This window comes from Pezoporus wallicus, unplaced genomic scaffold (genome assembly GCF_028554395.1).
Source record: "Pezoporus wallicus isolate ANWC-B61680 ecotype Strahan unplaced genomic scaffold, APGP_CSIRO_Pwel_v1 scaffold_3294, whole genome shotgun sequence".
Classification (NCBI taxonomy): domain Eukaryota; kingdom Metazoa; phylum Chordata; class Aves; order Psittaciformes; family Psittacidae; genus Pezoporus; species Pezoporus wallicus.
Window position 1 is genome coordinate 3,682,380 of NW_026635478.1, and position 26,064 is coordinate 3,708,443.

The window sequence follows — 26,064 nt, forward strand, 5'->3', positions numbered from 1 at the left end:
GTGGGCATTTTCCCTTCTTTATTCCTCCTGTTTAATTTCACTTCATTTTTGTTTCAAGGCTTTTTTACCACTATAAAAGCAAATACTGATTTTTAAAATTAAATGCTTGAGTGTCTTACTGTCTCTTTTCCCTTCCCACTTTTGCAGCCCTATCGACAAACCTTCAGATTCACTCAGTATAGGAAATGGTGACAGCTCCCAGCAGGTGAGACATTAAGATAAATGCTGTAAAAGTAAGGATTAAGTTTGAGGCCTTAGTGCAGCTTGTAGTTGGAGAAGCCAGTACTTTCTGAAGTATATCATAATTTTAAACAGAAGTAAAAAATGCTACTGCTAAGTTGATTTTAATGTTTGATCGTGTAGTGAGTTATAGATTAACTCTTAACTGAGTTACAGATTGAGGAAATATTTCAATTGTATTAGTGAAGAATATTTTATATATAAACACTCATATCCTAATTGTTTCTCTTCTCTCTTGCCTGTAGATAACAAATAGTGATACACCTTCACCACCTCCTGGTTTAACAAAACCCAATCCAGTCATACCCATCAGTTCATCTAATCACAGTGCACGGTCTCCTTTTGAAGGGGCTGTAACAGAATCACAGTCACTCTTCTCTGACAACTTTCGGCACCCTAACCCTATCCCTAGTGGGCTTCCTCCATTCCCCAGCTCTCCACAGACTTCAAATGACTGGCCCACAGCACCAGAACCACAGAGCCTCTTCACATCAGGTTTGTACACAGGTTACATGGCTGGGTATTGCTTGCTTTTGCAACTGATTTCTAAAACTACGTAGAACCAAAAACTCCAGGACTTCCTCCATACTTTTTTTCACCTTCATGAATGATTAAAATTTGTCTCTCAACTACAAATGAATCGCACTGGCTTATGGGTTACTTCTAAAAGAAACTTTACAGAGTTTTCCAGCTGCATGGCTAAGTATTCAGAATGCTTATTTTAGTTTCCTTCAGTCATGTGCCTGTCTAAATAATAGGAAGTGATATGTATGCTTAATATTTAATGTTACAGGGTTTTATTGCGAGTTAGGAAAATGTGGTGTCATGATATGTTGGTTTAATAATTTGTTATAATCTGTAATTCTGACATCAGAAGCTGTGCAGTAGAATTCAGAATTTTCTTTACTATTCTGCATAGTTGTCTGAAGGTGCCTAATCTTCCACTTTCTGAAGCGAGATTATATATGTTCAGAAAATACAAAAATATGATTAATAACATCAACTGAAAGGTAGTTTCCTATGAAATATCACTTCATATGAATGAAACATATCTTTAGTTGTATTTATATAGTCTTGGTAATTAAGTGCTCAAATTATAAATCTGAGGGAATTGTTAGAAAATTAAATGAAACAATATTAGTAGTGGAATGTACATCAGTAATAAATAGAATGTAAATGGTACTTTAGGACACGGTTGGTTTACTTAGTGATTGGTTTTAATGTTTCTCTGACTTCCGGATGTTGTAGTCCTGTTTGTAAACAATATTTATTACAAGGAAATTAGCTACTGTTACGGTAATGTACACACAAATTTTATGAGGATTAAGTAGCAGTGAGAGATAATTTCCAGGTAGTAGAGATATTGTTTGTTTCATAATTAATATAAAGCATATAGCTGCTATTTAAAAAGAATACAAAGGACAAGTTTTTGTCTGTCTGGAAACTATTTATTGTCATGATGTTTAGAGTGAAAATAGAAGCATAGATTTCTTAGAGCATGCTGAGCTTAATTTGAAGTACTTGAGGCAGCAGACCAGATTCCCTACCAGCAGAGGGAGATAATGTTGTGAGTGATAATATTTTGTATTCATCAGCTTGCTTTACCACGGTTTTGAGGAAAAATACTATGAAACTAGACCAAGCCTTCCCTAAACATGAATAAGAGACTTAAACAGTATAATAAAACAAAGTAGTAATTGAAAATGCAGGGAAATTCTGGTAACCCTTTATTGCAACACTGCCTCAAAATATTTAATAATATCTTGTGATATAGTGATATAGTTCCTTCTGTTTTGTCAGTTCTTACCTGCTCAAGAATTTGGTTGGTTTTCATTGGGAGACAGTGGGGAGGGGGGTTGGGTGGTTTTTTGTTGTTTTTCTTAACCACTGCTCAGATGTTACCCTTTTGAGAGGAAGCATCATTCTACCTTTCTTGCAGAGCAGAGGTGAAGTGCAGCATTAATACTGAAAGCAAAATACTGAACTGAATAACTACCTTATTTAAACTTCACTTGGTCACATTTCCATTAAGTAATATATGTGTAAAGAATGTTCTAAGCAAGTGACGTCTCTTCCTAATTGGTGCTATTACTGAAAATACTTACTGGGTAAGGCTTTTCTGTAGTTTAGGAACAGAGCAATTCTGCAGTAAAAATACTATTTTCTAGTTCTACCATTTCACCCTAAGTAGAAATCTGACAGTTTGATGTGAAAATGGCATTCTAAGCTGATGAATAAGGTGTCTTTGGGGAATATGTAAAGAAGTATTATATAAAGGTAACTGGCAACATAGATTCAGATTTCAGTGAGGCTGAAATTTTTGCATCGGTAGTTACTAATTCTCGTTCTAACTCCTGTTCCTCTTTTCTCTGACAGAAACTATACCAGTATCATCCTCCACAGACTGGCAAGCAGCTTTTGGGTTTGGTTCTTCCAAACAGCAAGAGGACGACTTAGGGTTTGATCCCTTTGACATCACCCGCAAAGCCTTAGCAGACCTAATTGAGAAGGAACTGTCAGTCCAAGACCAACCTTCCCTCTCGCCCACATCTCTTCAGAACCCTACCCCACACACTACAACTGCCAAAGGGCCAGGCTCTGGATTTCTGCATCCTGCTGCACCCACAAATGCCAACTCTCTCAGTAGCACCTTTCCAGTCATGCCACAGAGGTTCCCACAGTTTCAACAGCATCGAGCAGTTTACAACTCCTTCAGTTTTCCAGGCCAAGCAGCTCGCTATCCTTGGATGGCCTTCCCACGCAATAGCATCATGCACTTGAACCACACAGCAAATCCCACCTCAAATAGTAATTTCTTGGACTTGAGTCTCCCACCACAACACAGCACAGGTCTGGGAGGGATCCCTATATCAGGTAGGTGAATCGGGACAGCCATGAAAATGACTTAATGCTTTCAGCTTCTTTGAGCTAGGACAGGTAAAGGGAACAGTCAGCTGCAAGTGGTAGAGTGGTATCTCTTGACTGTCATGCTAGGTTTATGAACTGAGGGAGGAATATTATTTTAAACAGGCCCTTTCCTTTAAAAAAAATATATATATATAAAAAAAAATCTGGATGTTTAGCCTTGTAATACTGAGCTTTATAAGGAAGGTGGAGTATTGTGTGCCCTCTTAATTTTGTGCCAAAGCAGACTGGTATTTTGGTTCTTGCCAGACTGGCTTTCTTTAAGAGTAGGCCCTGGAAGTGCATTGTGACTTCTGTGTTATGCAGGTGCTGACCAGAGTTCTTAAAACTGTGTAAAAAAGCTGTAATGCTGGTACTTTGTACCAGATACCTTGGCTGGGTTGTTCCCTCTTGTGCATAACCAAATGGCTGCACGATAAAATATTCAATGCTCTTCATTTCTGTACTTCAGATGGTCTTAATATTATGCTAATCTTTCACTGAATGGATGCTTGCTATGTGTGTACGAGGATTCATCCTGATTGTGAGGACTGTGATGCTGGAGGACGATAAATGTGCAGTCAGGCCAGTTCAGGCTGCTCTGAATGGATTGATGGCTCTTGTGGCAAACATTACAACTTAGAGCTAATTGTAACAATAATTGTTGTGATTAAAAATTCACTTCTGGAGTTTGAAGTCCTTCCATGCTTCTAATTTAGCCTGGCACAAACAGGTTCTTAACAGGTGGGAAAAAAGAATGCATTAAATGTATAATGAACTGCAGGTAGAAAGTCTCTGCAAACTCTTGGTAGCCTTGAGATGGAAAAAACTGCTTCTTGAGATGTTACCAGTGTAGTTTTCCTTCAATGGGTTTTGAGAAGTACTAGCTATACTATAAGAAAATGACCTAGAAAAAGTCACTGTGTTCTTCTGATGCTCTAGTACAAGAGCTAATTTTGGCTGTTACTTTCCTGTACTTGTCCTCTTTGAAGGCTTGTTGCAGGTACAGTACTGCTGTAGGATCCTTAGGCTTATGCATAGCATAAACATTTGGTCCAGACTACAAATGCATGTAGCTCAAAATTCTTTATACTGGCAGTGGCAAAGTTTTTTAGGCTAAAATGACTGATAATGATTACACTGGAGGAAAAGGAAACAAAATTAAAGGAAAATTAATTATTTATGATGTGGATTCAAAAATGCACCATCTGTAACACTGCAAGTTGTTGCTTGCTTAGCACTAAACCGTACAGAACTTCCAAGAACATTGCAAGACATCAAGTTTCAGCTTTCCAACTCAGTTCTAAAAATTGCTAGTTTGAGGGGCCAGTAACAAAATTCTGGGCTATGGGGAGCAGAAAAATCCTTTTGTGTTGAAAAAGATCAACAAAAGATAGTGTTTGTAGTAAAGGTTGATTCTAGTTTTGCAAAATATGCTTTAAGTTACATTAATTGTCTTTGGCAGTTTGAAAGCCAGTCTCTGTGTTTATGGAAGACTCATAGATCCTTGGTGTATGGCTTCTCCCATGTTTTAAGGCAACAGAGTTCATATTTAAGTATATTCTTTTTTTGTATGCAACTGCTCGAACCAATTAATCTCAGAATATTTTTGGCAGATACAGTGCTAAAACCACAAAATAAACATCGGCTGTAGTCTCTATGGAAAGTTCCTTTGAGTTGGTCTTAATCTCTTGTTATAGAAAACATTGCTAGTTGCCTGGTTGACAATCAGATAGTAGCAGTTGCTGCAGTGCAAACACTTCTCAGCTGATCTACATGTCAGCTTGATATATCTTCTTGTCAGAAATCAGTTCTGGTTTTGTTTGCTGGACTATGGATTTGTATTACTCGCATGGTATTTAGTGCCTAGGGTTTTCTTTAGTGATCTAAGTGCTTCAGAAGTACGGCTAATTTCAAAGTCAGGAGATGTTCTCAAAAATCTTGTTTGTGTGCTGACTTAAATAGCTTCCAATTTATTGATTATTCTGTCTTTTCAAATCCGTATCTAGTGTACAAGTGTCTCAATGAATTCCTTTTATGTTGTTTTTTTTTCTTTTTAAGAATATTTCCTGTTCTTTGTGCTTGCTTCTAATCTGTCAGTAGCTGGTATATAATTACAGAATTTTCCTGGTTTTGTCACTTGATTTACAGATTCAGTTGTCTGGTGAGGTTGGGGGAGGAGGGTAGTGTACAAGTACAGAAAAATCATGTTGATAGGACTTTATTACTAGCTAACCTGCTAGGAAGGTGGTGCGTATCACAATAGCCGTTTAGCAATAGAGATTAGCTGTAGTATACCTGAAGCTCCTTTTTGTTAGTCTGTATTAGGGCATTTAAAAAAATGTCATCAACTCGGTTGTTCCAGATGTAGCAGCGAAAGAAACCTAGTGCAGGTGAAGCTTCACATTCTGTCTTCTAGCAGAGACCCTCAACTGCTATTGAAGTTGAATGTTTAAGGCCTTTGGTCACAATTTTTTTCAGGACTATAAATTCCTAAATTGGATAATAGTGGACTATTTATTAAAAACAAAACATTAATTTATTCTGTGCATTTTCCCGCTCTACTTAAGCAGTCGTTGTAAACTCCTCTATTTCATTTGTGTGAAATTAAGCAGACCTATATACTTCATATGAAGCTAATATACTACTTTTTAGGCTTTCTAAATCCAGTTTTAGTTGATTTCATGAAGTGTATTTGTGGCTTGGTAGCTTGTATGAAGAAAATCATGTCTTTTAAACTGCTGCATTGGCTTTAGGTAGGCATTAATATTCACATGAATTTGAAATGCTCATGTGTGACATGTTAAATATAATGTTCTAAAGCTACCTTTTAGTTGAGAATCAAAGCTGTGTGATATTCATAACCCCACAGTTTGAGGTAGGGTTGTTTTGTGGCGTGTACCAGATTTAAATGGACACATGCTCTACCTACATATTTTTTTAATTTTTTAAAGCTGTCATTTAAGAATAATTTTTATGTGGAATTTGGTATCCTATTTCTCAGAGTAAGTAGTACTTATTAAACTCATTCAGCAGTTACCAGTGAAATAACACAATGACACATGATTGACTTAATAATTTTATTATGCATATACTTGAAATGTGTCACATTCATCAGGCATACATTTGTCCCCAGCCCATATTTAAATGAACTTTTTGATTGACTGATTCTCAAACTAGCATTTTGCAAACTATAGCAGATGTTACATGTTCTCATTGTAAGGGACAATTTAGGCTTGTTGTTGTTCTCTGGTGTGGGATGGGTTAGATGATTTGCTGTGTAATTGTAGCTGTGTAACTGTGCTTTAGGAGAAGAGTTCAGTGGCTTCTTATTCATGGACAACATGAGTGTTGCTAAAAGCAGTCTTACCCTAGCCTGTGTGCAAGCTATCCTAAGAACAAAGGACATTGCCTATCCTTTATTCTGCAGATAGGAAAGATCCACTGACAGAAGTGTCGGTGGGTACATACCTTTATTTTTATGTTACTTTAGGATAACGGTTAACTCTTTGTAACTTGATAGCTAACATGCTGTCATCTTTGCTACCCTACTGCCCAGTGGTGTGTTCTAAAATAATAGGTATAGCATTGGATCATAGAGTAAAGTAGGTCTCAAATTAACAGTGTGTTTTGAGATATAAGCTTATTAAATTATATACATGCATATTAATAATGGAAAAATAGAAATATATAGTTTGATTTATTAAGAACAAATTCACAGTTAAAGGTATGAGAAGAAGCTGTAAATGGTTAATTTGCCTTTCTCATCAGTTCTATGCAAGGTGAAGTACTTGACATTTTGAAACTGGCTCTTACTTCATTTATTAATTTCCTAAATATCCTGAACATAATTCCAAATGAGAAAAAAAAATTAATTGTAAGAGCTTAGTTCAATAATGGGATAGCTTAAAATTTGAACTTTTACAAGAGTAATGTTATACAATATTGTGTGTCTGTTTTACCCACGTAAGTCATTGAAACCACTTGAACTGGAAGAGATCCAAAAAGATTGAGCCCGACTTGTGACTTCACACAGGGCAGCCTAAAAGTTAAACCATACCTCTCAGAGCATTGTCCAAATGCTTCTTGAACATGGGCAATTTACGTGTACCATGCATATGTTAGAAATATGAAAGGATATAGTCAAATGGACACAGAGACAGATAGGAAGTACAAAGAATTAAACCCTGTTCAGATTGGGACTGTTCTTGAAATTTCAAAACAGGAGGCTTGAATGTCCTAAGTCTTCATAGTCAAATATAGTAGACAAATCAAAATTCTGTTCTCTTGGCCTTTTGTTTTGATATTGTGGCTTATATCTCTTGAATATGCACAGCCTAATTGATGGAATTATGTGTACCTATTTATTGTCTCAGTCTCATCTTTAAGTTTACAATTGTATTAACTTTGAGTGCCATCCAACAGTCTTTGTGATAGTGGTGTTGCATTCCTTATCAAGACTCCTATTAGCGTGCACATTTTCAAGTCTTGCCTGCATTTAGGTTGTGAAGCAATAGCGAGTAGCAGGGAGGGCAAAGCAGTGGAGATTATATTAAGAAGGTCCACAGCCTTACTGCTTATTTTATGTCCTGAGCTCTTCCATATCTGAACAGCTGATGGTGTTATATCTTGTCTGGCTTTTTACTTTCTGGCCTCTGTGCCCCCACCTAATAAATTTGTCTTGAACATAAAATCTTTTCTTGCTTAATGCTACCTTTTGGGTAACTTCTTAGTAAAAGAAGGGAAGGTCCCTCTATGTTGGCTCTGATTGTATTGTTTAAAAGACTTTATTCAGACCACAGAGAAGGGTGGGATATCAGAATTAGTGGTTGTTTTGAGAACAGAGCATGTCAACACATTTCCATTTGGGGTGCACACTTCTTATTTGACCTTTGTCCTTTTGACTTTGTCTCCTCTCTCTAGGTTGATTCTTAATAGATGATTCTGTCTCCTGAACAAAGGAAAACATGGCTGGTTTTATATAGTCATGGACAAAAAAAATTGAATTTGCAGCTGACACTCTTCTGTGGTCTCAAGATTAAAATTTGGTATGGGGTTTGGAGAGGGGTTCTGTTTCTTTTTTGCCTTTTTGAAAGAGCCCATGTGGTATGGCTGTTTGAATTCAGCATGTTGTAAAATGTAAAACTCTTCAGATGCTGTGTACAAAACGCATTTAATCCTATGCCCTAGCAACTGGCAATGTGACTTAAACGGTGTTGCCTCACATCCCTTTATATGGATGCAGTGGTTGAAAGAAGGTTTTGCTACACTTTTTCTCTTGACCTAACAGTATTACTTGTAGGTGCTGTGTGTGTCGCCTCCAAAGGCTTGTGTCTTTACACAGTGCAGAGCAGCTCCTCTCAGAAGTGGATGTGTTACCCTGATTATCAGGGTCACTCCTCATTTGAAAATAAAGGCCTGAACACTGATTTGAAATGGTAAAATAAAAAGAATTGTTTGTAAACAACCCTCAGCTGTTACCAGTATTGCTTTTACTGACCCTTGCATAGACCCTGCGTATCCCATTTTCCTCAGCAAAAATAACTGTTCCTAGTGCAGTTTTTGCCACTGAACATTTTGTTCTTAGCAGTCCTTTCACCCAGTCCATCCCATTTCTTTCCATAGAGGTTTTTGGGCCTCCACAGCCCTTCTTTAGGAGGTGCTTTGTGTCTGTGTGTATCCCCCACGCACAAAATGAATTCTTCATTTATTTCCCATCATAACTAATTTTGTTTCACTGGAGATGAAGTGTTTAGCACAGTATGGAACAAATTTGATTTGAAAATGAACTATTGGCTTGCTTGCTTCCGTTGCTCTGGAGGTGTTTTTTTTTTAATGTACCTAGGTGCTGCCAGGTTTCAAATGAAGTAAATGGCATTTTGGATTAATCTCAAATACTAAATCAGTGTCAAGATTGAAGTCACACTGTTTGAAATCTCCTATGGATGTTCCTTGTCCTACCTCTGGTGTCTTATCCCTTAACTCCCCTATACTTGTTACATTTCCTACTAAGGCCTCCCTTCCTTAGCATAATCTTGTCACAGTCTCTGGGAGAACTTCATCCAGAGCACCTGTCCTTTAAGTCCTGCTGCTTCTTCATCTGTTCCAACATCTCACCTCACATACCCACCCTTCCCTCCTAGTGCCTTTTCAGTGTTAATGTTGCAATTGCTTGTAAAAGCTGTCAGTTTTTTTCATATTATTATATAGGAGATACTGTTTCAAATGAAGCCTGACATATAAGTATCTGTGCCTCATCTCCAGGAGCTTGGTTTTAAGGTCTTAAATATTTCTTAATCCTTGATTGTAAAGATTAGGGATGGCAGTGAAAAATAGGCATCCTTTTTGAGTAGTAAGATGCTTGTTTTTAAATGTGTAATTTTATTTCGGAAGATGAAAATGTGATAAAAATGCAAAGAAAAAGGTGGGGGGAAGATCCGCTTTTTTGGCTGCAGTACATCAGAGGAATGACTAATCACTTTAACACTGCTAGACTTGAAATAAACGCATTATTCACTGAAATACGTGGCCTGAGTGGCTGACCTAATGTGCATTCTAGACCATCAATCCTGACAGCTTTTGGGGTAACTCTTTCCCAGAAATGGGGGAAGCAAGTATACAGGAGGTATTTCACATCAAATTCCTTGACTGTGTGTGTCTGTAGTACTGTCATCAAATGAGCTTCAGCTGCATTAGATACTGGACCTTTGTGTTTTAGGGATGGAAGACTGCATTTATTCCTTTCAGAACAAGAACTTTTCCTTCCTCTTTAGGCCTGCTTCACCAAAAGTTAGAAAAAGCTGTTTCCTTTCACAGGTAACCTGTAAGATCTTGGGACTGCTCTGCAGTGGTGTTAAAAGGCAGATCTGTTGGCTGATGTAGCATGTGTCTCCTCCAGCAGGCAGATGCTCAGTTTAGGGGTGCTGTGTTCTATTCAGTGCTTTTCTAAACTACAGACTGGCACTTCAAAATACACAATAAACCACCAGCATGAGTTAAGAGATGTAATTGTCTTAGTGATGTTAAAAACCTGGCATTTTTCCTTGTAAGCCTGGGAATTAGTATACTTGGCAGTGCCACCTGTTAGTGGCAGTGTTTGACAAGAGGCTGTGCCTTGGGCACGGATCTGAAACCTCAGTTCCTTCTAAGTCAAGTCCATCTCACAGAATACCAATTATGACTGATGAACTTTAGCAGAAAGCACAGACAGTTCATCTGCTTTATGCAGAAACATATTTTGAAATGCACCAACTTGAAGAATCATTGAGAAAGAGCAAACACAATCTTTTTAGAAATTGTACTGGGGAGGAGTGTAAATGAAATATCCTGAAGGGATAACAGCAATTGAAAAAGCAGCTTTACAAGAAGTGTGTCTCCTTCAGCAATACCAAATCACATTTCGGGGGGGGGGGGGGATATAAAGAAAAAAAATCTGATCTTTTCTATGCTTTGCTGTCTCTTGGTTCCTTCTACGTCACAACCTCATTTGAACTTCAGCTTGTTCCCAAAGGAATTACTTTAAAAAACCCATGTGTTTAAAAAGTAGGTCACCTCTACTGGAAGACAGTATTTAGTAATCAGGATTAATTTCATATCATGGAAGGTTTTTTTTCTTCTCAGCTTTATCTGATCTTCCCACAGAATGATTGAAGTATCTATAAATGTACATTAGCCTTAATTGTTTGTTACAGCTCTGGAAAAAATAATTTATCATTTCTCAGAGTATGCATTTGCTGTGCTAATGCTGGTCTCACAGCTTTGGTTAGAATTGGTTTTGGGGACTCCTGGAATCTAGAATCTCCATAACTAGAAAAGCTCTTGCTAATTATCTATACAGCTTGAGGATCTGATTCCCCCCCGTTCTAGTTATTGCATTTGCCATAGGGCAAATTCCATGTATTCTTATTTATGCGTATATCTATAAGTACACTTGTATACCCAGGATTTTCACGTAAGGTCAAAGTACTGGTTTTTGTTGACAGACAGAGTATCCTGGGTTCAGCAGTAGCAGTCATTTTTCTCTTACTACTACTAGGGAACCCAGGACACAGGGCATCCTGGTGATGTTAAAGCATGGTACAGGATCTGAGAGTAAGCAGCATGTATATACATGGATTAAATGAACGTTTTTTTCTCAGATTAATAGAAATGCATGGTTTTTCTAAGCTTTTTAATCGAACTGTTCTATATGTAGGTTTCAGTATCTTAAGTCTTTGTATGTTCAGCTTAGGTTTCTGTTAATATTGAAGATTATCAGTGGTAAGAGCTGGCTTTTTTCTTATGGGGTGCTTTTTTTTTTTTTGTTTGGATGAGAAGCATCTTGCTAGCTCACATGGAAAAGAGGCTATTGACTAAGGTGGAATCATTACAGAATATATTGTCTTTTTTGTATGCAGGACAGTGGGCCCCAACTAGATTGAAGTCCTGCAATTGACCACTATGTGGTTTTAGCAATATATGATTAAAAAGTCAATAATAAAAAGTGGGATACCGTGGAAACACTGAATATGAAGTCAAGCATGTTTTTCAAAGCAAGTTGGAGTCTCAATTTTAAGTTTATTTAGAGCTTAAAATTGGGTGGCTGGCTGCTATAACTATGTATTAGATTTGGTCTCTTGAGTCATGGTAAGTATGAGTAAATCACAAGAGCTCTCTGGAATACTTAATGTAAAATTGCTTTTTTCAAGCCTACTAAAATCCTGATACTGTACATATAAGCAAATATGAATCTTCCTGTTGAATATCTAAGATGAGATGTCCCCTCACTGATGTTATAGAAGGGATTTCCCCTGGAAAGAAATTGTCTGACTCTTTATACTAACTTAGTCACAGACAGCTTAAAACTTGTGCTGTCAGATCTTCAACAAAAAGGAAAATTATTGAGAAAAAATTACTTTCCCTTTGAAGTGTATACTTTCAAATTCAGTATATTCCTCTTCTACTTGATAATTTGGCTTACTGGCATGTTACGTTGCACTTGATTTATTTTGAATTAAAAAATAGTGCTTTTTTGTTTACATGGCTGTCTTTCAAACTGAGCAATCTGACAACGGAAATCAATATGGAATCAAAATAAAAGCTGCTTTACGTGCACTGTTTAAAGCTGAGGGGGGACGTGTGTCTCTTGACTAACAAAGACAATTTTGTAGGTGTGTGGATGTACATATACATGTGCATGTATATATGTACACTTCTTGTTGCACCAGCTCTTAGAGCTCAAGACTGTAAGTCTTCCATGTGAAATCCACATTGTGGTATGACACTTAGAAAGCTGTTTTCATGGATTGGCAAGTTGCTTCCTGTGTGTCAGAAATGTTGGTGAGGCTTTTAAATGTTCCCTGCAAGCAGCTTTATCTGCCAGTGCTTCTGTCACTTGATACCTCCCTAATATAAAATGGTTATTTGTATTCCTGATGGGCAGCCCTGCTATTTACGCTGGTTAAATGAAGATAGATTCAGTTTTCTTTAATCTGCCAGTGACATTCTCAGGCCTATGTGAATGTGTGAAACTCCATCATTTAGCTTAAGCATTGTGGGATTCCTCGAAATCACAAGCACACAAAATCAGTGAAGTCTCAAGAGATGTCACTGCAAAGGATATGTTTTTCTGGTGGCCCCTTTATTTCTAACTGTGTTGAAAGACTCCTGGTGAACTCCTTCTAGTAGTCTGTCTCCACCACCCCCCCCCCCTTCCTCCCCCCTCCTCTTCCTCCCCCCCCTTCCCACAGCTGAAATTCAGCATTCTGATTGTCTTGCCATGGCCTCAAAACTGTTACTGTACAGTGCCTTTGAAGATTTCACACAGGCCTTCTTACAAGCTGGTCATTGCAATAGCCAGCCTGTTACACAATACACCTTGGTAGCCTCTTCAGTCTGTGCAGTTAGGTACAAGATGCTGATAACTGAGTTTATTTCACATGTTGATTTTCCGAATTTCTTTTGCTTATTTGCTGCTTTTCTGTAGTGCTGTTTTGTGCCTTTGTCACGCACATGGTATACTGATAGGTTCTTAAAGAATAGAATCATAGAATAGTTAGGGTTGGAAAGGAACTTAAGATCATCAAGTTCCAGCCCCCCTGCCATGGGCAGGGACACCTCACACTAGACCATATCACACAAGGCTCTCTCCAACCTGGCCTTGAACACCAACAGGGATGGAGCATTCACAACCTCCCTGGGCAAACCATTCCAGTGCCTCACCACCCTAACAGGAAAGAATTTCCTCCTTAGATCCAATCTAAACTTCCCCTGTTTAAGTTTCAACCCATTACCCCTTGTCCTATTGCTACAGTCTCTAATGAAGAGCCCCTCCCCAGCATCCCTATAGGCTCCCTTCAGATACTGGAAGGCTGCTATGAGGTCTCCATGCAGCCTTCTCTTCTCCAAGCTGAACAGCCCCAACTTTCTCAGCCCGTCCTCATACGGGAGGTGCTCCAGTCCCCTGATCATCCTCGTGGCCCTTCTCTGGACTTGTTCCAACAGTTCCATGTCCTTTTTATGGTGAGGACACCAGAACTGCACAAACTACTCCAAGTGAGGTCTCACGAGAGCAGAGTAGAGCGGCAGGATCACCTCCTTTGACCTGCTGGTCACGCTCCTTTTGATGCAGGCCAGGATACAGTTGGCTTTCTGGGCTGCAAGTGCACACTGCCGGCTCATGTTCATTTTCTCATCAACCAGCACCCCCAAGTCCTTCTCCACAGGGCTGCTCTGAATCTATTCTTTTCCCAACCTGTAGCTGTGCCTGGGGTTGCTCTGATCCAGCTGTAGTACCTTGCACTTGGCATGGTTAAACTTCATGAGGTTGGCATCAGCCCACCTCACAAGTGTGTCTAGGTCCCTCTGGATGGCATTCCTTCTGTCCAGCGTATCAACTGAACCACACAGCTTGGTGTCATTGGCAAACTTGCTGAGGGTGCACTCAATCCCACTGTCCATGTCAGCAACGAAGATGTTGAACAAGACCGGTCCCAACACCGATCCCTGAGGGACACTACTCCTTACTGGTCTCCAGCCGGACATTGAGCCATTGACCACAACTCTTTGTGTGCAGCCATCCAGCCAGTTCTTTATCCACTGAGTGGTCCACCCATCAAATTGATGTCTCTCCAATTTAGAGACAAGGATGTTGTGTGGGACAGTGTCAAACGCTTTGCACAAGTCCACGTAGATGACATCAACTGCTCTACCCCGTCCATCAGTTCTGTAGCCCCATCATAGAAGGCCCCCAGATTGGTCAGGCAGGATTTCCCCTTAGTGAAGCCATGCTGGCTGTCACCAAGCACCTTGTTGTTTTTCATGTGCCTTAGCATGCCTTCCAGGAGAATCTGCTCCAAGATTTTGCCAGGCACAGAGGTGAGACTAACTGGTCTGTAATTCCCTGGGTCATCCATTTTCCCCTTGAAAATGGGGGTTATATTTCCCTTTTTCCAGTCATCGGGAACTTCACCTGACTGCCATGATTTATCATCAAATATGATGGCCAGCAGCTTCGCAACTTCATTTGCCAGCTCCTTCAGGACCCGTGGATGGATTTCATCAGGACCCATGGACTTCTGCATGTTCAGATTTTTAAGATGGTCTCAAACCAGATCCTCTCCTACAGTGGGGCTAAGGTCTTCATTCTCACAGTCCCTGCGTCTGCCTTCCAAGACTTGGGTGGTTTGGTCAGAGCCTTTGGCAGTGAAGACCGAGGCAAAGAAGTCATTCGGAGCCTCAGCCTTCTCCAAATCCTGTGTAGCCAGTTCTCCCAAGAGCTTCCTGAGGGGGCCTGCGTTCTCCCTAGTCTGTTTTTTATTTGCTATGTACCTGCAGAATCCCTTCCTGTTATCCTTTATATCCCTAGCCAAGTTTAATTCTAACTGGGCCTTAGCTTTCCTAACCTGGTCCCTAGCTTCCCGAACAGCATCCCTGTACTCTTCCCAGGCTGCCTGTCCTTGCTTCCACTTATTATAAGCCTCTTTTTTCATTTGAATTTTCCTCAGGAGCTCCTTATCCATCCAAGGAGGTCTCCTGGCCCTCCTGCTGCACTTCCTTCTGGTTGGGATGCAACACTCCTGAGCTTGTAGCAGGTGATCCTTGAATATCAACCAACAGTCTTGGGCCCCCCTGCCCTCTAGGGCTGTATCCCATGGAACCTTGCTAAGCAGGTTCCTGAAGAGGCCAAAGTCTGCTCTTTTGAAGTCCAGGGCAGTGAGCTTGCTGCACGCTCTTCTCACTGTCCTGAGGATCTCAAATTAGAGCATCTCGTGATCGCTGCATCCAAGGCTGCCCTGGAGCATCACATTTCCAACGAGCCCTTCCCTGTTGGTGAGCACAAGGTCAAGCATGGCACCTCTCCTTGTCAGCTCTTCTATTACTTGCAGAAGGAAGTTGTCTTCCACACAATCGAGGAACCTCCTGGATTGCTTGTGCCTGGCCGTACCGTCCTTCCAACAGATGTCAGGGTGGTTGAAGTCACCCATGAGAACAAGGGCCTGCGAGTGTGAGGCTTTTCCTATCTGTCTATGGAGTGCTTCATCTGCAGGTTCTCCTTGATCAGGCGTTCTGTAACAGATCCCCACAGTAATGTCTCCCACAGCTGTTTTCCCTTTAACCCTGACCCACAAACTCTCTGTGGACTGCTCACCTGTCCCCAGACAGAGTTCCATACTCTCCAGCCTATCCCTAACATAAAGGGCAACTCCCCCTCCCTGCCTGCCAGGCCTGTCTTTTCTAAAGAGCCTGTAACCTTCCATTCCAACACTCCAGTCATAGCAGCCCATGTTGAAGGCGTCCTCTCTCGAGCTACTCACCTCAGCAAATGACCCGCTGTTCCTCCTGGCTCTGCCCTGTGTGAGTCAGCTGCTCGCTCTCGTCAGCTGAGCTGCTGGCTCCTGGGCAGGTCCTGTCAAGGACTTGAGGCTCCCTCGGTGGCTCTTGTCGCTCTGAGTTGAGGCTCCTGGACGCTGATCTCTGCCCCCCGCCCCGCTCTGGTGTTGAAAGCATCCTCTCTCGAGCTACTCGCCTCAGCCATTTTTTTTTTTTAAAATTGCAACCTACATTTGCAGGACTGCTTGTTTTTCTGTGGAACTAGGATATTTAGGACTCTTGGCATAAAGGTATTTAATGGTCTTACACAATTAGTACAAAAACAGGCTCATGTAATAGCTTGGAATATAATTTTGGCAGAGCAAAAAAATACACTTGCTTTACGCTTAATGTGGTGGTCTTGCAATCTTTGCTATTAGTTGTATTTATTTGTGTACTGTATGAATTTTAATATGGATTTGACCGTAGATTTGTATCAGAATTGGAGCAATAATTTGAAATGGTCTAGTCTTTGTAGGACATTTGTTTTACTGTGCTTGTCTTCCATCAAGTGAACTGTGAGACATGCTGTCCCATTACCCTCAATGTAAAAGGTCAAGTGCATCAAAATCACAAATGTAGTGCAGCCTAGTCTAAAACGCTTCTGGGTTTGCATTTGTCAGAATTTATGAAGTCAGGGAACACCCTGTGTCAATGCAGCTGACACTAGTGCAGACATCTTCTAGGGTATTTACTGTGTACAGCAGAACAGTGTTTCTTGCTTGGCCATCATCTTCTCTGCTGTCTCTCCACCAGAAAAGAAAACCACTCTTTCCTGATTTGAAGGAGTGATGTTAAGGTGTTACAGGTACTGACGTAACACTACCAGACTGGTAGGATGTCATGACTGGATGATGATTTTATTTAAAAATTCACTAATAACCAGGTTTTATACATTTGAATGTTCAGGCTTCTCAATCATATTCCATTTTGAGCTGACTTTAAGTAATATTTTTTAATTTAAATTGGGTGGGCAAGTTTGTTATAAAGTTTTTTTCCCTTCCTTTTGCTCACTTTAAGATAGTGGTTGGCTTTGAAAATTTTACATACAAGTATTTCATACTGGCATACTGCCTCAGACACATGAAAAAGTTCAGTGCTAGAACTGTGGGATCTGTTCACCTCTGTAAACACAAATTTCTGCTAGACCAGAGAGGATTATGAAATGCACAGCAAGGATAGACGGGAGTTCGGGATGTGTATTCAAGCATATTTTTCATGTGCGTAGTGGTGCTTTCAGTGATGCTTCATCAGATTATTCTCTCAGAGACAAAGCTGGGGCATGGGGGAAGAAATCTCCAATTTATCTTGGTGTGTAAAATCTTCTCACTGAAGTCAACTGGGTTTTAACTTGTTTTCTTCTACATTTTCCTACTGTCTGTGGACATACTGCTTTAAAGTAGGATGAGTTCGTGGAAGGCGGCAGTATTTCCACTCCTTGAGAGAGGGAGACAGTGATGTATTGGTTCTCACGCCCCTGTGTTATGACGTCCAACTGAGAAGTCTTTTAGCTACTCTAAAAATTACTCCCTTTAACCAGTTAAATTTAGAATTAGGGAAAGATAATAAGCAAATGCCCTTTTAATAGATCTTTTTTAACTACAGGGCTGGCTTCATGGGGGAGTATAAATCTAAGTAACAGAACAGCTAGCTGAGGGGAGGAGAAGGTGGTGTGTGCATGAGTTTGGGTTTGGTTCTCCTTGTCCTGGCCTTGGAAGTGTTCAGGGCCAGATGGGATAGGGTTCTGAACATCCTGATCTAGTGAAAGATGTCTCTAAAGGTGGCAGGGGGGCTGGATAAGATGACCTTTAGAGGTCTTGTCTAACCCAGACCTTTCTGTGGTCTTCCGAATATACTTGTTTTCTTTAGATGGTGGAAGTAACTCCTGACTCTGGGGTGGACTTGTATTTTCACTTAGGCTCTTGTTTAAAACTTGTCAGACTCCAGCAAAGACATGCTCATTTAATTGTTTGGTTTGGGTACAGGTGCATGGTGCCTGGAGATGGCTCACGTACTTGGGGTTGCCATCAGGAGTTTTTCTAATTGGGTGTTTTACCTATCACAGACAGTAACTGAGGCCTCAGAGGGCAATGCAGGGAGTGTCATAAAGCCTTGCATTCTCCACTGATCCCATCTACTTTAACGCCTTAATGCATTTTAATCCCTTACCAGATCCCATATTACAAGAATAATTTAATTGCAGCTTAAGGGCTGGGAGTATGACAGAGCTGTGAACTTTGGTCATGTTTGGGGCTTCTTTTTCCTTTACCATGTGCACTTGTTAGCCAAGATGGAAAACCCTGTTAGAGACACCTGAGTAATATTTTTCTTGCTTTTCCTTTTGTGTTAGAGGGCAATGTTTTTATCAGAGCTTGCCTTTCAGCCCTGCAAGCCCAGCTGCTGGGAAAGATGATAAATCTTTGGGAATTTTCTGGTTTGTCACTTTTGCACCCAGGAGCACAAGACTTTAATAAGTAACTTCCTTATTGCTAGCAAATAAAACATGGATGTCTGTGGCTCTAACTGAATTTTGTACTGACAGTTGAGATAAAGACGTTCTTCCTCAGTTTCTTCTAACTTTCTTCTGTTCTGTGTGAGGGTACACAGCAGTGGTGCACCATGCCTGTCACACAGATTGTCTCCTCACCAAACAATGCCAGCCTTTTCTGTTCCATGAAAATCTTGTATCAAAACTGCTTGTTATCTTTCTGGACTCTTACGTATGCCGTATTATGTCTATTTTTAGATGGAGAATAACATAACAAAAATACATGTATTTTCTTAGCCCCAGGTGGCCTAATGTCCTACTAGATTTTTTTCATGTCCCATTCCTTGGGAAATGTTGCTGGCTTTGTCTTCATTAGACTTCCTCAATGACATTTTGCAGGTGTGTAGTTTACCACGTTTATTTACTTGCCCATGAACTTTGAGGAGGGCATATTAGTGGTTAGTAATGTCCATGATTAAGATCACTATGTTCTTGCAGGGCTCACAGGCATTGCAGTGAGTATGCTCAGTAATGCGTGCTTCTAGTAAGCATCTTGTGTATGCATTTTGCAGAAGCAAGTAATTAAACTGAAATGTATTTATTTGCCCAAGCTGTTGGAAGCAGCTGTGAGAAAATAAAGTAGAAACTGCAGAATCTGTTGCAGTTATTTCTGTGATCATGAGCTGGCTACTTCTGTTCCAGAAAATGAATTAAGAAATGTCTCAAATAGGCTTATGGATGTTCAAGAGGGCTGTGAGCGAATAACTGTTGAGGATAATTCTGGCTAATACTTTTTGAAATCTCGATTATTTTTTTTTTAACCCTAGGAGCATAGGTTTGAATGAAAAATATACTGCACCAAGCTCTAAAATTGTTTATTGTGTGCATTAGTATCGCAAAGAAAACAGGAAGGGAACAGGAAGTATACTTGATTCACAGTGGGAGAAATGAATGTAGTTGTATGCACTATGGCTAACTGCTGAATGAATGCAGAAAAATTGCTGATAAGCCTGTTTTGGTGGGTTTTTTTTTTTTCACCCTAAGTGCCTTGTATGCCCCATGAGCACATTGCTGCACACAGTGTGTGGATGGTCACACTTAAGTCTGGCCACTTGATTGTGTGTGTGCTAAAGTGCTACTAAAAAGCTGTTCCTAAGTTACTTGCTTGAGGCAGAGCTGCAGTTCTGTCACTGCTACTTTTTCTCCTGTAGCACTTCAAAATTTTATCTTTAGATACATCATGGTGCATGTTGTAATAGGCAGGCTTTGGGGTTTATTTCCACTACCTGAATTTTGATCCGTCTCTTGTTTGTTTATGGGAATGCTTAGGAATTGTCCGTTTCCCCCATGAAGGTACTTCATGCTGTAACCTCTGATGAAGAGTGATTCCCCAGCTTCAGTCAGTGCATGGCGATGACAGCAGTCAGCTGTAAACTTTGCAAAGTCTGTGGGCAGATGTATGCTGCAATCTTGCCCAGGCACAGAGGATGATTTTAGTATGCTGTTAGCATCTGTGCTGTTATCCTTGTCCAGGCTCCCTGCACAGTATCAGTCTGGCCACAGGAGTTCTAGATGTTAGCTTCTGTCCTGCTTGCTATGTGGGGACATTTATGCTTGAAGGTTGGATGCTTGCACTAAAACAATTGCATTAGGTATGCATAGGGTTAGAAATGAATGTTTTGCTCCAACAGTCATCATAGGCAAAGTGGATATAGCAGATTTGCATAGTAATTTGTTTTGAAGTTTAGTTGGTTACATGGACTGAGGTATGACTGAGCTGTGATGTGTGATTGAAGTTGCTTGCTGCAATTCTGTACAGAAGCAGAATCTTATATAAATCTTACTCTAAAAATTATTTGGCCTGGGGAAGGAGAGTTCTACATGAAAGCACAGGCTTTCAAGAACTTGCTTCTCTTCCCACCCCCTCTAGTTACAAAATGATAATTGCTCAAAATATCAGTTCTTTCTGAGCATTCAGCTTTACAAAAATTGCCAAGGCAGGTTTTCATAGCAAGTGAAACTTTCTTCACCCCCTAACATAGAGTTGCAAGTTAGTGATACCCTCTTGTTTTCCGTGAAGGCTTAAGTCTCTTCTGTTGTTGATGAAGTTAACAATATTGTGTAAGTAACTCACTGTAAGACTTCTGATTGCCATCAAGGTCATTTCTTCTATTTGGACAGGCAGAAATAGTTAAAATTATATTATAGGATTTTGTTAAGGAGAGTGTGCTGCCAGTGTACTACCCAGCACTTTCTTTTAAAATGTATTTGACCACAAGTTAATTGTTACTTTTTGTATTGGCTGATAAATACTGGGATGCTCCTGCCTGATTTGTTTTGCTTTAATATACCTAAAGGAGATGGATCTTAGAACCTGGTAGTCTGTTCTAGATAGAATGGTTTAACATCTGTGTTTAGGGATCATTTGCTGTAGTGCTAATAGCCATGTTCTCCTGTTGTCCTATTTTACTACGTGCCCTGAAACATCCAGGCAAATAGTTGAGACTTGTCTGTTTTGGTGTCCAGCTGGTTTGCCTCCCAAAGTTTTGAGGCTGTTGCTGTGTCGGGACTTATTCTTAAAGGTCTCTAAAGAATTTTCACTACTGTTCTTCAACTGCAAGAGGAAATTGCACTCCCTCCGACTTCATGAGAACCTAATTACCATTTCCTTCGGAAGAACATCTGTAGGGCTGTGAATGAGCAAGCTGTAACAAAACAAAAAGCTTCTGTGATATTCCTCCACCTCCCTGGTTCCTCATGTTCGGTTTCTATTGCAAAGCCCTACCTAGCCTTTCTTCATTTTGATACACTTCAAAGAAAACAAACCTTTCAAGCCTGCTGCCTGTTTAATAAAGCAGCCAAATTGGGTTGTCTAGCTTGCAACAAGAAGTATTCACATAAAGGATCTGGTAGATTTTCCCCTATTAGTAATAGAGGGAGAACCACTGCGGCCTTGATAATTTGAGTCTCTGAACTGAAAAAAAAAAGGGGGGGGAAGTACAAACTGGGGGAGGAGTTAAATCTTTCTCCCATTCCCTTATACCTGGTTTAAAACCTGCCAGCCCCTCTGAATAATTCATCAATCCCACAAACACTGACCCTAGTTTTTGGACAGGGGAAGTATTACATGCTTAGCATAAAAAGAAAATCCCATACCCCACCAAAGAAGGACATCTGTTTCTAACTTCAGCTTTTTATTTTTTTATCTTTCATTTTTTTTTTTTGTTGGTAAATCTCCCAGACAACAGCAGTTCTGTAGAGAGTTTAAATATGAAGGAATGGCAGGACGGGCTAAGGGCACTTCTACCGAACATTAACATCAACTTTGGTGGACTGCCCAATGCTTCTTCCCCCTCCAACGCCAACCACAGTGTACCAACGTCCAACACTGCCACCACCGACAGCCTGAATTGGGACAGCCCTGGCAGCTGGATGGACCCCGCAATCATCACAGGTAACCGTTTCTCACTCCTTCAGCTCCGCTGGCAAACCATCAAATGGGTATTTGGCACAAACTGATTTGACATCTGGAAAAAAGAAAAAGTCAGTATGCGGTGGTCTCTTCCAGCTTCCATCCACAAAACCTCAAGGGTCCAGGAATTTTTGTGGAACTGCTAGGTATAACAAAGTGTCACTTAGGCCTTTGCAATGCATGCCCAGGACCTTTGCAGGCAGTCAGGTGGATCAGCACTTATCTATAGGGTCAATCTGTAGGTGTCCCTTCTGTTGAGTGGCATGTCCGGTATGTGCGCCGCTGGTCCTGAGGCACTGAAGGCATTCACTGGACTTTGTTATTTAAAAAGGGGACATACTCCACTTGTTTATAAAGCTCTCTTTTATAAGGCTGTCTGGTTGTGTTTCCCTATTAGAGAGGCTGAAGCATGATTCAGGCAGGCAGAGTAGGAGGTGAAGCATGCAGCGTACTGATAGTTTGGTGTGGTAAGGTCACGTCAACAGGGATGCAGTTCTTGCAAAGGTTGTTTGATAGAAAAATGTGTGGTTATGAAGTGCTCTGAGGGGGAACTTTTTCCTGTCTGGATTTAATGTTAAATGTTTTGCGGGCAGGGTAATTATATATAATAATGTAAAATGCATTTGCTGTACAAACTAATCATGTTTTCTCACTGTTGCTGTTTGTTAGGTTAAATTGACCTCCTTCATGCTCAGCTTATTGCTTCTGCTCTGACTTGCTTGTATCCCTGTTTTTTTCTTCTTTTCATAGGTATCCCAGCTTCCACAGGAAACAGTTTAGACACCCTTCAAGATGACAATCCTCCACATTGGCTAAAATCTCTTCAGGCCCTCACAGAGGTGGACGGCCCCAGTGCAGCACCATCACAGACGCACCACAGTAACCCCTTCGGCACACAGATCCCTCTGCACAGAGCCAGTTGGAATCCCTACTCTCCTCCGTCAAACCCCACCAGCTTCCATTCCCCACCTCCAGGCTTTCAGACAGCCTTCAGACCCCCCAGTAAAACCCCCACAGATCTACTACAGAGCTCAGCGCTGGATCGTCATTAGGAAAGGAGGAAGAATTAAAAAAAGAAAAAGAAAACCCAAAACGTTAGAAATGCAGGAAGTGTCCCTCCCTGACTCCTCCCTATGCCCACCTACTGTTTCCTGTCATATCTTTCTTTCTGAAGAATCCAGTTCCTGATCAAACTTCCCCCCCCAAATGCAATGCCATCACAGGGTCATGACTGTATCTTTTTGTTAAGTTTCTGCTGAGCCGGTGTTTGAAATACACTGTTTGAAATATTTCTAACCATTCTAAGGAAAAAAAAAAAAGAGAGAGAGCAATCAAAATGCAGTCTCAGTGCTTAAGGAGAATAGTACTGTCTTACGTCTTTTGCATATGAGTATTTCTGCCTAGTGGAAAAGTGTCAATCTGCAGTAGGGAAAAATGCAATGCAGAATCAAATGCAGAGACATGAAAAGGGTATTTCATTTAAATGACATTACTGAACATGTGGGGCAAGCAGTGGCCTAGCATTTATTTTGCATTCAGTGTGGCACTACACAGGGAAATTGCTGTGTTGGGGTTTGGTTTGGTTTTTTATTTTTTATTTCTTTGAGAAAGGGACTTTATTGTGTCAGTCAGTTTGACATGAAGTGTGTTGAAAGACAGAACACTTATAGCTATGAGTAACTGGCATGTTGCTAAAGAGTGGCTTAAAGAGGGGAGAATAAGATTTTTCTTTAATTTTGGCTTTAGATTTAAAGTAAACCTTAATGTTTTAAAAGTATTCACAGATTTAATACCTAGCATATACATAATATAAGCAGCTGAAACACGAGTGATATTTACTTCAGTCTTTCTGTCTCCTCTGTTTAGTCTCTCTTTCTTTTTTTTTTTTTTAATTTTATTTTTAGGGTTTTTTTGTATTAAAAAAAATCCACCTGATTAGGGCACTCTGGGATAGCACTGCATTGGGGCCACATGATCACCATCAGGAGCAACCTCTGACCTCCTCTGCCTGCAGCTTTTACTTAACCCTGTAGTTTCTGGACGTTTGTGCAGTATTGAAAAGACAGGAAAAAAAGAAACAGATAAATAAACATGGTTATAACCTGACGCTAAAACTAAAACCAAGGAAATGTACCTCTTTCTTCAGAATTAAAACTAAAATCTTAAATAAAACAGAAAACTTGATGATGACTTTGTGTTTGCTTTTCATTTCTTTGAGTTTTTAATTACTGCATCTGGTTTAACTGTATGTCATTGCATGGGGTGTTATTTCCTGTTCATCTAGACTGGAGATACTTTTTTCATGGGAATACTGCTTTGCATGATGACTTCTGTACTGGAGGGTGGAAAAAGCGTACAGTGTTTACATTTTTAAAGGGATTGTTGTTTTCACTCATGGCAGTAGCTAGAGGCTGTGTTTCTAACCTTTATTGGTGGTATCTGTTTAGATCTGAAGCGTGAAACCTTGTTTGTATGTTCTGATTTAAATGCCATGGCACTTGGGACAGATAGCATGCAGTAATGTGTTTGAAGGTGTGGCAGAGAATTCTAGCTACAACTTCAGTTTCTGTCAGCAACCTCGCTTAAAGGTGTAAAATACTGTCACTGCACAACAGGAAATGACAAAATCTTAACATACAGAAGGCCTCCAACAAGCTCTTGTGCTTCCAGCCAGATATGTTTAAAACCAGCAACCTTGTGATTGGGGTGCTGCATTGATGGAGCTCGTAAGGATGGCTGAGAGCCTGAAATCCTAGAGATACCTGTGCAGAAGGATTTCTCACTTGGTGTTACCTATAGTTCTGCCTGGCTCCCCTCCTAAGTATTTACTGCTGGCAGGGGAAAGGATGGGAATTCCCACTGTGGAACTTTGGGCACCTAATGAGTGTGGGGGGCGCTGGCCTTTCACAGTCCAGGGAGTGGGAGCAAGTCCTGAATCAATCACTGGAGAGGGGTACCAGGCATTGAATCTGCATAAAATTACTCTAAATGTCCTGCTTTGTAAAACATTACTTGTTGGCAGTTACCTGCTGTTGCTCTTCTCTTACTTGTGTTGATGTTTAGTACTCTATTTGCTGTCTATTTAAGGAACTGCATGTACTGTTTCTGGACAGGCATGGTTGCTGCAGATCAGCGGTCTGTGTGCTCTGGTTACCTGGGGCAACGCACACACCCATTGATGCCGGCATTCCCCTGCAAAGCAGACAACAGTTTTGCCACTCAGTCCTTGCTCAATCCTCCACTCTTAACTGTTGGTGGTGGAAGGAGAAGCGCTGCAGACTTGGGACATCCTCTCTAGTGGCAGTGCCTGCTGCTACCTCTGCAACTGGGGATGCAACCCAGCAGGAACAGTCTGCTGGAGGTGCTGGTGAAGCTGTAAGGGGCTTTTCTTTTTTTCTCTCCTTCCTCACTTGTTAGACATGAGCATTTTTGACCTTTTGGATTTCCATTTTAGAAGGGTCCCCTTCCTGACCCTGAAAATAAGCCAGCCTCCCAAAGCAGCTGTAATTGTTTCCTATGTGTCACAGCAATTCCTGAAGCTTACTGGGTTTTGATTTGTCTCTGTCACAGTTTAGGATGTGTTGAGGGAAACCTGTGTCCATGGCTTGCTACCACTAGAGAATAGGCTTCGTCTCCTCGAGAGAACCACACAAGAGCTTGTGTGGTTGTCCTGCTTACAAACTCTTAGCCTTCAGCCCAAGGTTTACAACGAGTGATTTTTCTCTTTATGGTGCTGCCCTCCCCAAGAGACTTCTCTGGGGGTAACATTGGTGTTACTAAAATGCATCAGTTCATGTTGTGTGGGGGTGCAGCTTCTGCCTCCCTTACCTTAATTTTATCTACTGTTTGATGATAATTCCTGCATGTCCCCCTACCCCAATGGCAAAGCAACCTGGTAATTCACTGTTTGACCATGTGGAGCTCAGTTAGTTTCTCTTGAGATTTCTGTTGATGGACTTTTGCTGTGACAAAAGATATGTACAGGAACAGCTACTGAAAGGAGAGCATACTTGTGTCTGCTTTGTCCATGCTATTGTCTCAGTGTATGGTCTGTTGCTATTTTACATATTAGACTCTTGCAGCTCTTAAGCAAAGAGCAGTCCTTGACTAA

General features: G+C 40.6%; 2 protein-coding genes across 5 annotated transcripts in view; both read left to right on the forward strand.

Annotated features, from left to right (window-relative positions):
* CNOT4 (CCR4-NOT transcription complex subunit 4) overlaps positions 1 to 24,143 on the forward strand; it is an 85,439-nt gene extending 61,296 nt beyond the window's left edge. For 2 of the 4 annotated variants that reach the window (XM_057425640.1, XM_057425650.1), the window contains exons 8-12: positions 148 to 205; positions 486 to 735; positions 2,617 to 3,114; positions 21,723 to 21,935; positions 22,704 to 24,143. In XM_057425640.1, coding sequence (XP_057281623.1) covers positions 148 to 205; positions 486 to 735; positions 2,617 to 3,114; positions 21,723 to 21,935; positions 22,704 to 23,005 — 1,321 coding nt within the window. In that variant the 3' untranslated portion in view covers positions 23,006 to 24,143. The remainder of the gene's footprint in view (positions 1 to 147; positions 206 to 485; positions 736 to 2,616; positions 3,115 to 21,722; positions 21,936 to 22,703) is intronic. The other 2 variants (XM_057425659.1, XM_057425667.1) reach the window with 1 other exon arrangement.
* LOC130608063 (solute carrier family 23 member 1-like) overlaps positions 2,986 to 26,064 on the forward strand; it is a 66,392-nt gene continuing 43,313 nt past the window's right edge. The window contains exon 1 of the mRNA XM_057425685.1: positions 2,986 to 3,114. The gene's annotated coding sequence lies outside the window, so the exon portion shown is untranslated. The remainder of the gene's footprint in view (positions 3,115 to 26,064) is intronic.